We start from the raw sequence: 12,903 nt of genomic DNA on the forward strand, positions 1-12,903 counted from the left end.
ATTGAGGAGTACACCACATCAGTCATTGGCTTCATCAATAAGTGCATCGATGACGTCGTTCCCACAGTGACCGTGATTACATACCCCAACCAGAAGCCATTGTTTACAGGCAACACCCGCACTGAGCTAATGGATAGAGCTGCCACTTTCAAGGAGTGGGACTCTAACCCAGAAGGTTATTAGAAATCCCGCTATGCCTTCCAACAAACCATCAAACATGCAAAGTGTCAATACAGGACTAAGATCGAATTGTACTACACCGGCTCCGATGCTCGTCGGATGTGGCAGGGCTTGCAAACTATTACAGACTACAAAGGGAAGCACAGCCGAGAGCTGCTCAGTGACACGAGCCTACCAGACGAACTAGACTACTTCTATGCTTGCTTCGAAGCAAATATCACTGAAACATGCATGAGAGCAACTGTTACGGACGACTGTGTGATTACGCTCTCCGCAGTTGATGTGAGTAAGACCTTAAAACAGGTCAACATTCACAGGGCGGCAGAGCCAGACGGATTACCAGGACGTGTACTGCGATCATGCGCTGACCAACTGGAAAGTGTCTTCACTGACATTTTCAACTTCTCCCTGTCTGAGTCTGTAATACCAACATGTTTCAAGCAGACCACCATAGTCCCTGTGCCCAAGAACACTAAGGTAACCTGCCTAAATTAATACCGACCCATAGCACTCATGTCTGTAGCCAGTGCTTTGAAAGGCTGGTCATGGCTCACAACACCATTATCCCAGAAACCCTAGACCTACTCCAATTTGCATACCGCCCTAACAGATCCACAGATGATGCAATCTCTACTGCACTCCACACTGCCCTTTCCCACCTGGACAAAAGGAACACTTATGTGAGAAAGCTATTAATTGACTACAGCTCAGCTTTCAACATCACAGTGTCCTCAAAGCTCATCAATAAGCTAAGGATCCTGGGACTAAACACCTCCCTCTGCAACTGGATCCTGGACTTCCCGACGGGCCGACCCCAGGTGGTAAGGGTAGGTAACAACACATTCGCCACGCTGATCCTCGACACAGGGGCCCCTCAGGGGTGCGTGCTCAGTCCCCTCCTGTACTCCCTGTTCACTCATGACTGCACGGCCAGGCACGACTCCAACACCATCATTAAGTTTGCTGATGACAACAGTGGTAGGCCTGATCACCGACAACGACAAGACAGCCTATAGGGAGGAGGTCAGAGAACTGGCCGTGTGGTGTCAGGACAACAACCTCTCCCTCAACGTGATCAAGACAAAGGAGTTGACTGTGGACTAGAGGAAAAGGTGGACTGAGCACACCCCCATTCTCATTGACAGGGCTGTAGTGGAGCAGGTTGAGAGCTTCAAGTTCCTTGGTGTCCACATCACCAACAAACTAACATGGTCCAAGCACACCAAGACAGTCATGAGGAGGGCACGACAAAACCTATTCCCCCTCAGGAGACTGAAAAGATTTGGCGCGGGTCCTCAGATCTTCAAAAGGTTCTACAGCTGCACCATCGAGAGCATCCTGACTGGTTGCATCACTGCCTGGTATGGGAACTGCTTGGCCTCCGACCGCAAGGCACTACATAGGGTAGTGCGTACGGCCCAGTACATCACTGGGCCAAGCTTCTTCCCATCCAGGACCTCTATACCAGGCGGTGTCAGAAGAAGGCCCTAAACATTGTCAAAGACTCCAGCCACCCTAGTCATAGACTGTTCTCTCTGCTACCGCACGGCAAGCGGTACCAGAGCGCCAAGTCTAGGTCCAAGAGGCTTCTAAACAGCTTCTACCCCAAACCATAAGACTCCTGAACAGCTAATCAAATGACAACCCAGATTATTTGCATTGCCCCCCCCCCCCCCCCCTTTACTACCGCTGCTGCTCTTATTATCTATGTCACTTTAACTCTACCTACATGTACATATTACCTCAATTACCTCAACTAACCGGTGCCCCGCACATTGACTCTGTACCGGTGCCCCCTGTATATAGTCTATTGTTATTTTACTGCTGCTCTTTAACTACTTGTTACTTTTACTTCTTATTTGTATTTTTTTAAACTGCATTGTTGGTTACGGGCTTGTAAGTAAGCATTTCACTGTAAGGTCTGTTGTATTCGGCGCATATGACAAACAATTATTTTTATTATTTTCATGGTGCACAAGACACCAGTCTGATTCACGCCTGTCTCAGTGGACTATTGTTAACATGCATGTGATGCTCACGCATTTCATGTAAAGCGAGCAAGGGTTGAGGGAATAGGGAATGCTTGTCAAACAAATTAGGGATTTCGGTAACAGAACAAAACTTTACAGTCAGAAACTAAATGGCTGAAATGATGTTACAGCTTCAGCCTGGATAGTGCAATAAACACTGCTTTGTGTTTAAACAGAGCGAGACAACGTGCCCCAGTCACACAGTGTCCTTTTTTAACAGTTTGACCATCGGGTTCTTTCTTGAGTCCTTTCTGTGTCTTAATTATGTAATCAAACAGTATGCTTAAAGCATCAGACAAAGCTCAGCGCATATGTAGTTGATTTTATTCTGTCTATATAAGGAAAAATAAGGTTAAACAGGACTCAGTCAACCACTATTTTTTTGTCGGGGACATCCCTAAGATTCAACAGCCAATGATATGCTAGGCATCATAAATGATGTATCAGACTGATATCTAGGGAGTTGTGGCTTGTTGAATAGCATGTCAGATTATAAACCTGACAAATTGTTTGAGATCAAAATAGTAGTACTGGTGCAAATAAGCAGCATAGACACGCTGTAGTATTTTTTCTCCATTTGAGCTCACGTGCATCCTGTTTCCATTGATCATCTTTGAGATGTTTCTACAACTTGGGAGTCCACCTGTGGTAAATTCAATTGATTGGACATGATTTGGAAAGGCACACACCTGTCTATATTAGTTCCCACTGTTGAAAGTGCATGTTTGAGCAAAAACCAAGCCATGAGGTGGAAGGAATTGTCCGTAGAGCCTGGAGAGAGGATTGTGTTGAGGCACAGATTGGGGAAGGGTACCAAAACATATCTGCAGAAATTAAGGTCCCCAAGAACACAGCGGCCTCCATCATTCTTAAATGGAAGAAGTTTAGAACCACCAAGACTCTTCCTAGAGCTGGCTGCCCGGCCAAAAGGGGGAGAAGGGCCTAAGTCAGGGAGGTGACCAAGAACCCGATGGCCACTCTGACAGTTCCTCTGTGGAGATGGAAGGTTCTCCCAGAAGGACAACCATCTCCGCAGCACTCCACCAATCAGGCCTTTATGGTAGAGTGGTCAGACGGAAGCCACTCAGTAAAAGGCACGACAGCCCACTTGGAGTTTGCCAAAATGGCACCTAATGGACTCTCAGACCATGAGAAACAAGATAATCAGGTCTGATGAAACCAAGATTGAACTATTTGGCCTGAATGTCAAGTGTCACGTCTGGAGGAAACCTGGCACCATCCCTACGGTGAAGCATGGAGGTGTCAGCATCATAATGCTGTGGGAATGTTTTACAGCAGCAGGGACTGGAAGACTAATCAGGATCGAGGGAAAGATGAACGGAGCAAAGTACAGAGAGCTCCTTGACGAAAACATGCTCCAGAGGTTCACCTTCCAACAGAACAATGACCCTAAGCACACAGCCAAGACAACGCAGGAGTGGCTTTGGGACAAGTTTCTGAATGTCATTGAGTGGCCCAGCAAGAGCCCGGACATGAAACCCGATTGAACATCTCTGGAGAGACCTGAAAATAGCTGTGCAGCGACGTTCCCCATCCCCACCCATGAGAGGATCTGCAGAGAGGAATGGGAGAAACTCCCCAAATACAGGTGTGCCAAGCTTGTAGCGTCATACCCAAGAAGACGTATGGCTGTAATTGCTGCCAAAGGTGATTCAACAAAGTACTGAGTAAAGGGTCTGAATACTTATGTAAATGGAATATTTTTTTATTTTTTTTAATTTTATAAATTTTAAAATAAATCCTAAACACCTGTTTTTGCTTTGTCATTATAGGGTATTGTGTGTAGATTGATGAGGAAACATTTAATCAATTTTAGAATAAGGCTGTAACGTAACAAAATGTGGAAAACGTCAAGGGGTCTGAATACTTTCCGAATGCACCGTACAGGTCCTGGATGACAGGGAGCTCGGCCCCAATGATATACTGGGCTGGCCACACTACCCAATGTAGCACTTTGTGATCAAGGGCGGTTAATTTTCTATACCAAGCGGCAATGCAGCCAGTCAAGATGCTCTTGATGGTGCAGCTGTATAACTTTGAGGATCCGAGGGCCCATGCCAAATCTTTTCAGCCTCCTGAGGGAAAAGAGTCGCTGCCGTGCCCTCTTCACGATTGTGCGGGTGTGTCGACCATGTTAAGTCCTTAGTGATGTGGACGCCAAGGAAAGTGAAGCTCTCGACCCGCTCCCCAACAGCCCTGTTGATGTGGATGGGGGCGTGCTCTTCCCTCTTTCTCCTATAGTCCACGATCAGCTCCTTAGTCTTACTGACGTTGAGGGAAAAGTTGATATGTCCAAATAGTCCCTCTCTGTTTCAGGCCATTTTATTATGTTTGATGTCTGATGAATATGACCCAGGTTGTGTTGTTTGGAGTCTTTACAGTTCCAGGAGTGAGCAGAGTATGGCACATCTTGTCTCTCTCACGTGTAAACAGTACGAGAACCACAGCGTCAACTGGCCTAGTCCTTCTGTGATCAATGTCTTTTTCCTTTCTCCCACATTAGGCACCAAATGTAGAAACATTTACTGAAACTGGGAGAGACTATCAAGACCTGTCCAATAAGAAAAATGGATTTTTGTTTTCCATTACAATATGTTTTAAAACGTTTTCAGTGGCAATTGAACACAACCCAGCCTCCTTGACGAGTCAGACACAGCCAGACAACCCAGGGCCACAGTCAGTTCCTTTTGATTGATGGGTGAAGTAGGCAAATTGGCTTTGACTAGACTGGTCATGTACACTGGGCATTTCATTGGAAATTAAAGCTAGAATCCTTAGTTGCTACATCCATTTTTGTACTTATAAATGAATAGCCAAAATTCCACATGGGTCACTTCAGGCTAAAACAAGACTATTCCTGGTCTGAGTGCTACAGTATTCAGCAAATCCAAACTGACACAACAGATCTGGCTTCCCCTCGGGTGATTTGCATGTCCTCTTGGCCTGTTCTTCCTTTCCCTCTGCATTGGTCATGTTCATTCAAGCCTAAGTTTCAGTTTTTCCATTGCAAACTGAGTGTTTCTTATTGGAGTCCAAGTAGGCCAGCGTTTCCCAAACTCGGTCCTCGGGACCCCAAGGGGTGCACGTTTTGTTTTTGCCCTAACACTACACAGCTGATTCAAAGCTTGATGATTAGTTGATTATTTGAATCAGCTGTGTAGCACTAGGACAAAAAATGAAACGTGCACCCAGGCGGGGCCCCAGGACCGAGTTTGGGAAACCCCGAAGTAGTCCATCCAATTTTAGTTTGTTTGGTGCCTAATGAAGGTAAAGGGGATACCTAGTCAGTTGCACAACTGAATGCATTCAATCGAAATGTGTCTTCCGCACTTAACCTAACCCCTCTGAATCAGAGGTACAGGGGGCTGCCTTAAATCGACATCCACTTCATTGGCGCAGTCAGATTCTTCCATCTTATCTGCTTAGGGATTCGAACCAGCGACCTTTCGGTTTACTGGCCCAACAGTTTTAACCGCTAGGCTACCACTGCCCCTAGGGAACACAACCCTGGGTCGCATTCAATAGGACCAACCTTTTGGAACATTCAGATAGAAATATGCTATGTAGAACAAACATGCCAGTCATGTAGAGCAGTGCTTTCCAACTCCAGTACTCCCAACAGCACACATGTTTGTTGTAGCTCCAGAAAAAAACACACAATTCAACTTTAAGGGTTTGATGATTAGTTGACAAGTAGAATCAGGTGTGCTTGTCTGGGGCCACAAGAAAAATATGTACTGTTGGGGGGTACTGGAGGACCGGAGTTGGGAAACACTGAAAACTCAGACACACCAATAGCGTTTGCTGGCCGAGTGTACTTAACACAGCTTTACCAAAACTCGGTCCTCAGGATCTCACGGGGTGCACGTTTAGTTTTTTGCCCTAACACTACACAGCTGATTCAACATTTTAAAGCTTGATGATTAGTTGATTATTTGAATCAGCTGTGTAGTGCTATGGCAAAAAACAAAATGTGCACCCCTTGGGGTCCCAAAGGCCTTTGGGAAACGCTGACTTAGCACCTCTGAACAGAGTGCCAGCTGTAATTTGCAAACCGATTCTACATGTAGAATCGCGCGAACATGTCGTCAGTCTGACACCCCCACCAGCGAGCATGTGGTCCCTAAAACACACCACGATGAATGAACGGCAGATTGACATTTGGTGCGGTGTGTCTGCTCCCTTAGGAATCACATCGGCTCTATTACTGGAATTTCTATCTGCAACGTTTGACAACTGAACTTGGCCCTGCTCTCCCTTTTCTTCCCTATACTATATCACTGCCTGTCCCTATCATTCTCCCTCTCCAACTATCAATATTTTTTTATTCTGGTAACCAAAATTCCCATTTGGAGGATTCCAAGATTTCCTTACTACTCCATCCTGATTCCAGGAATCTTCCAACCAGGAAGATTCCAAAGTTATTTTTATCCAAAACCAATTTTCCTCCAAGAGTGACTGGCTGAACATCTCTGGCTCGTTTGATCTTTAGTGATTTTTCATCTCTTTGTCACCCCTCCCAAGCCAAATGACAGGAAGCCAGACCCAAGAGTACTGTCCCCTTCCAAATAAACCCCTACCCCACAAGGGCACTTCATATCACAGACATGTACAAAGGTTGGGTAGGTTTTTACCAATATGGTAATAGGGGCTAGGCTCTCTGACAGGCTAGGTTGAATTGTAGCCATTGATTATACATATCCAAGCCTTTCACAACTACACAAGTGCCTAGGTAGTAGGGGATTGACTATTGGATGTTCTTATAGGCACTTTAGTATTGCCAGTGTAACAGTATAGCTTTCCGTCCCTCTACTCGCCCCTACCTGGGCTCGAACCAGGAACACATCGCAACAGCCACCCTCGAAGCATCGTTACCCATCGCTCCACAAAAGCTGCGGCCCTTGCGGAGCAAGGGGAACAACTACTCCAAGTCTCAGAGCGAGTGACGTCACCGATTGAAACGATATAAGCGCACACCCCGCTAACTAGCTAGCCATTTCACATCGGTTACACCAGCCTAATCTCAGGAGTTGATAGGCTTGAAGTCATAAACAGCTCAATGCTTGAAGCATTGCGAAGAGCTGCTGGCAAAACGCACGAAAGTGCTGTTTGAATGAATGCGTACGAGCCTGCTGCTGCCTACCATCGCTCAGACTGCTCTATCAAATATCAAATCATAGACTTAATTATAACATTATAACAACATTATAACATATAACACTGCAAGAGAAGTGACACAATTTCCCTAGTTAAAAGAAATTCATGTTAGCAGGCAATATTAACTAAATATGCAGGTTTAAAAATATATACTTGTGTATTGATTTTAAGAAAGGCATTGATGTTTATGGTTAGGTACACGTTGGAGCAACGACAGTCCTTTTTCGCGAATGCGCACCGCATCGATTATATGCAACGCAGGACACACTAGATAAACTAGTAATATCATCAACCATGTGTAGTTAACTAGTGATTATGATTGATTGATTGATTTTATAAGATAAGTTTAATGCTAGCTAGAAACTTACCTTGGCTTCTTACTGCATTCGCGTAACAGGCAGGCTCCTCGTGGAGTGCAATGTAAAGCAGGTGGTTAGAGCGTTGGACTAGTTAACCGTAAGGTTGCAAGATTGAATCCCCGAGCTGACAAGGTAAAAATCTGTTGTTCTGCCCCTGAACAAGGCAGTTAACCCACCGTTCCTAGGCCGTCATTGAAAATAAGAAAGTGTTCTTAACTTCTTTGATATAGGGGGCATCATTTTCACTTTTGGATGAATTGCGTGCCCATAGTGAACTGCCTCCTACTCTGTCCCAGATGCTAATATATGCATATCATTATTACTATTGGATATAAAACACTCTGACGTTTCTAAAACTGTTTGAATGATGTATGTGAGTATAACAGAACTCATATGGCAGGTAAAAACCTGAGAAAAAAATCCCAAAACAGGAAGTGAGAATTCTGAGACTGGTCAACGTTCAACTCATCGCCTATTCAATTCCCTGTAAGATATGGATCTGTTTGCACTTCCTACGCCTTCCACTAGATGTCAACAGTCTGTAGAACGTGGAATGAAGCTTATGCTGTGTTGTGGGGCCGGATGAGAGGGGAATGAGTCAGTGGTCTGGCAGATTGCCAGTTCCTGGTCCCGCGCTTTCCTCATGATATCGCCTTGCGTTCCATAACTTCTACAGACATAAAGGAATGCTCCGGTTGGAACGTTATTGGATATATATGATAACAACATCCTGAAGATTGATTCTCTACTTAGTTTGACCAGTTTATTCAACCTGTTATATAACTTTTTGAAGTTTTAGTCCGAGTTCGCCTGCATCTGCGCGAGCGTTTGGACATGTGCACTAAACATGCTAGCAAAAGTAGCTACTTCGATAATGTCCATTACTTATGTCTAACAAAACAACGATTTATTGTGGAACTAGGATTCCTGGGAGTGCATTCTGAAGAAGATGATCAAAGGTAAGGGAATATTTATGATGTAATTTCGTATTTCTGTTGACTCCAACATGGCGGAGAAATGTTGTTATTTTTGAGCGCCGTCTCAGATTATTGCATGGTGTGCTTTTTACATAAAGTTTTTTTGAAATCTGACAGCGGTTGCATTAAGAACAAGTGTATCTTTAATTCTATGTAAAACATGTATCTTTCATCAAAGTTTATGATGAGTATTTCTGTTATTTGACGTGGCTCTCTGCAATTTCTCCGGATATTTTGGAGGAATTTCTGTACATGGCGCCAATGTAAACCGAGATTTGTGGATATAAATATGCACATTATCGAACAAAACATAAATGTATTGTGTAACATGATGTCCTATGAGTGTCATCTGATGAAGATCATCAAAGGTTAGTGATTCATTTTATCTCCATTTCTGCTTTTTGTGACTACTATCTTTTGCTGGGAAAATGGCTGTGTTTTTCTGTGGCTATGTACTGAGCTAACAATCGTTTGGTGTGCTTTCGCCGTAAATCCTCTTTGAGATCAGACATGTTGGCTGGATTCACAACATGTGTAGCTTTAATTTGGTGTCTTTCATGTGTGATTTCATGAAAGATTGATATATATAGTAATATATTTGAATTTGGTGCGCTACATTTTTTCTGGCTTTTGGCCAAGTGGGACGCTACCGTCCCATATATCCCAGAGAAGTTAACTGACTTGCCTAGTTAAATAAAGCTATAAAAAAAAAAAAAAAAAATCTGTCCAAAAATACCAATTTACGATTGTTATGAAAACTTGAAATCAGTCTTAATTAATCGGCCATTCCAATTAATCGGTCGACCTCTACCCTCCACCCCCCTCTATCCTCCCCTTACCTCAGGTCCTCCAGTAGGTCACACTCTGTCTGATGTTTGATGTGTAGTCTGCTTATCTGCTCAGCTTGAGTGTGTTTCAGCTCCTGGGTAACCTTGACCTGAGAGAGGCAAATATATATATATATATATATATATATATATATATATCAATAGAAGTGGGCAAAACATCCAAATCCAGCTCTTGTATATGGAGCAGAATACAGTCAACTCCTGATAAGAGCACTGCATGTCATATACAGTTGAAGTCATAAGTTGACATACACCTTAGGAATTGTGAAAAACTGAGTAACTGTATTTGGCTAACATTTAATCAAAGTAAAAATTCACTGTCTTAGGATCACCACTTTATTTTAAGAATGTGAAATGTCAGAATAATAGTAGAGAGAATGATTTATTTCCGCTTTTATTTCTTTCATCACATTCCCAGTGGGTCAGAAATGACACACTCAATTAGTATTGGGTAGTATTGCCTTTAAATTGTTTAACTTGGGTCAAACGTTTTGGGTAACTTTCCTAAGATTCCCACAATAAGTTGGGTGAATGTTGGCCCATTCCTCCTGACAGAGCTGGTGTAACTGCGTCAGGTTTGTAGGCCTCCTTGCTCGCACATGCTTTTTCAGTTCTGCCTACACATTTTCTATAGGATTGAGGTCAGGGCGTTGTGATACCTTGACTTTGTTGTCCTTAAACCATTTTGCCACAACTTTGGAAATATGCTTGGGGTCATTCATTGTCCATTTGGAAGACCCATTTGCGACCAAGCTTTAACTTCCTGACTGATGTCTTGAGATGTTGCTTCCATATATCCACATAATTTTCCTACCTCATGATGCTATCTATTTTATGAGGTGCACCAGTTCCTCCTGCAGCAAAGCACCCCCACAACATGATGCTGCCACCCCCGGGCTTTACGGTTGGGATGGTGTTCTTCGGCTTGCAAGCCTCCTCCTTTTTCCTCCAAACATAACAATGGTCATTATGGCCAAACAGTTCTATTTTTGTTTCTTCAGACCAGAGGACATTTCTCCAAAAAGTACAATCTTTGTCCACATGTGCAGTTGCAAACCATAGTCTGGCTTTTTTATGGCGGTTTTGGAGCAGTGTCATCTTCCTTGCTGAGCAGCCTTTCAGTTTATGTAGATATAGGACTCGTTTTACTGTGGATATAGATCCTTTTGTACCTATTTCCTCCAGCATCTTCACAAGGTCCTTTGCTGTTGTTCTGGGATTGATTTGTACTTTTCGCACCAAAGTACATTCATCTCTAGGAGACAGAATGTGTCTCCTTCCTGAGCGGTATGACGGCTGTGTGGTCCCATGGTGTTTATACTTGCGTACTATTGTTTGTACAGATGAACGTGGTACCTTTAGGCGTTTGGAAATTGCTCCCAAGTGCAAACACATTACTTTTTAACAGTCTTTGGATATCTGCGTGTTTCCGGTTGACACATTCATAACAACACCAAGCCATTAAATTGATCTAGGTCGTGTTCATTAGGGCACCGCAAAACAAAATTGAGCATATCTTATTGGAAAATGACAATTCCGGACCATTTTATTTTCTAGTGAACAAGGCCCAGAAGTCAACTATGTACTAATCCAGAGGCAGATGAAGCCTGGGTGGAGGAAAGCAGAGTTGCCTCTGTAGACTTCTAATTGGCCCCTGGGTTAGGTAACCCAGTCTCAGGGCTAGTAATTGGGTGTGTGTTCAACTGGGAAACCATTAGGGCTCAAACTACACTCACTGACCTTATAGGCTACCCTGAGAAGATCATTCTGTCATCATGCATGGTGTTTATCTTCACTTGTCATTCGATCTCAAGTTGATCTGGACCGTGCATTAGTTGGTGTGTTGCACTGTAAATTATAATACAGTATTTTGTAGTGGTGATTTGACTCCTATTTCTGAAGTGAACTGGTGAACCACAGCCTACTGTACTGTATTATTATACTATTATCATAACTTATAACACAGCTGATCATTAGGGGAAATATACTAAGGTTAAAATTAGAAGGCTATATTCAGGCAACTACAAACAAGTCAAGTGGTTGATCTAATAGGCCACGGTGTGTTTCTATTTCAGGAAATGACTAATCTGTAGTGCTACAACTGACATTTGAATATTCCTCAGCAATTAGTAGGCTAAAGTAACCCGGTTTGAGAGAGAAATTAATCCATAAACTAGCTAATCATGAATATAACAAAAATGGCATACGTATCATAGTGATAATTGTTTTTTTTCCCATTAACCCATTAAGAACATCATTGTTAAAAATAACAAACTGGATTTTACAGAATTTGATATCCAGTCCAGGTTCAACTGGTGGAATTTTAACAAAACACAGTACAATTTCTTATCAACACGCAACAGACTTCGGCGACTTGTCCGATGGTGTGTAATGTTTCTGCAACATGATACCGTAACAGGATTCCCATTACAATAATTGTTTTGCTGTTCCAGCTACAGTTGTGTTGCTATTTTATTTACACAGGTCCAAATTCAGTCATCCATCACCACTATAGTTTACTACAAATTATCTCCACCAAAAGCAAGACTGTTACAATGCATCTTTGTCAGTTTGTGAGCCAGGCAAAGGCTACAACCTATTTGGAACGGTGAGAAAATGTGTTTTCCTTGAATTGAATACTAGGATATTTCTTAGGCTACTTTGGAACATAGAAAAAATATAACCGTTTCAAGAAGTATCCTTCTAACAAAAAGGTCGTATTTGCGTTTGATAAAAACTATACAACTTTGTTCCGACGTAGTGGGCACATATCTTAAAGTTGGACTGCAACAAAGCGTGCATCTTCCAACATTCGTCGAAACATTTGCAGAGGAAAGTAAAAACTGGACAACTCACCTTTCTCGGCGGAGGCTGCATGTTTGAATTTTAACCCCCAAGAAAAATCCTAACAAATATTTGCGTTAATCCGGAAATCCCGTGCAAAACTTTCTGTAATTTAGATATAATCGAAAGACAACCATGCACTGTGAGAATTTAGCTAGTCTGGTTCAGGCGGCCATAACGACCAAACTCAACACACCGACGAAGTCCTGTTAAAAATTGACTGCCTCCGCAAACATAAAAGTGAAGTTTGCGATTCAGTGGGGTTTCCGGTGGAAGAGAGAAGAATGGCGACATGCTGTGGAAATGCACGGGATTTTTCATGGGGATTGAATTGCTCTGGGTTGGGATGAAGACTCGCCGTGGGCTATATCTCTCTAGTGGCAATGTCCTCTTCATAAACATTGGGATTAGTTGGGGATTAGGTAATACAGTACATCTCTCTGACCCATGCACATCTGTGCGTTTAGGCCTATGCCGTGGCCCTCAG

General features: G+C 43.2%; 2 protein-coding genes across 4 annotated transcripts in view; one reads left to right on the forward strand and one right to left on the reverse strand.

The window, feature by feature from the left end:
- Nucleotides 1-12,601, reverse strand: part of LOC120057041 (F-BAR and double SH3 domains protein 2-like) — a 58,526-nt gene extending 45,925 nt beyond the window's left edge. For 2 of the 3 annotated variants that reach the window (XM_039005414.1, XM_039005413.1), the window contains exons 1-2: nucleotides 12,429-12,601; nucleotides 9,564-9,661 (exon numbers count right to left, since the gene is read on the reverse strand). In XM_039005414.1, the coding sequence (XP_038861342.1) occupies nucleotides 9,564-9,661; nucleotides 12,429-12,449 (119 nt within the window). In that variant the 5' untranslated portion in view covers nucleotides 12,450-12,601. Of the gene's footprint in view, nucleotides 1-9,563; nucleotides 9,662-12,428 lie in introns of those variants that run through there. The other variant, XM_039005415.1, reaches the window with a different exon arrangement.
- Nucleotides 1-12,903, forward strand: part of LOC120057042 (arginine--tRNA ligase, cytoplasmic-like) — a 211,084-nt gene that overhangs the window by 137,897 nt on the left and 60,284 nt on the right.

The sequence above is a fragment of the Salvelinus namaycush genome, chromosome 12, assembly GCF_016432855.1.
Source record: "Salvelinus namaycush isolate Seneca chromosome 12, SaNama_1.0, whole genome shotgun sequence".
Taxonomy (NCBI): Eukaryota; Metazoa; Chordata; class Actinopteri; order Salmoniformes; family Salmonidae; genus Salvelinus; species Salvelinus namaycush.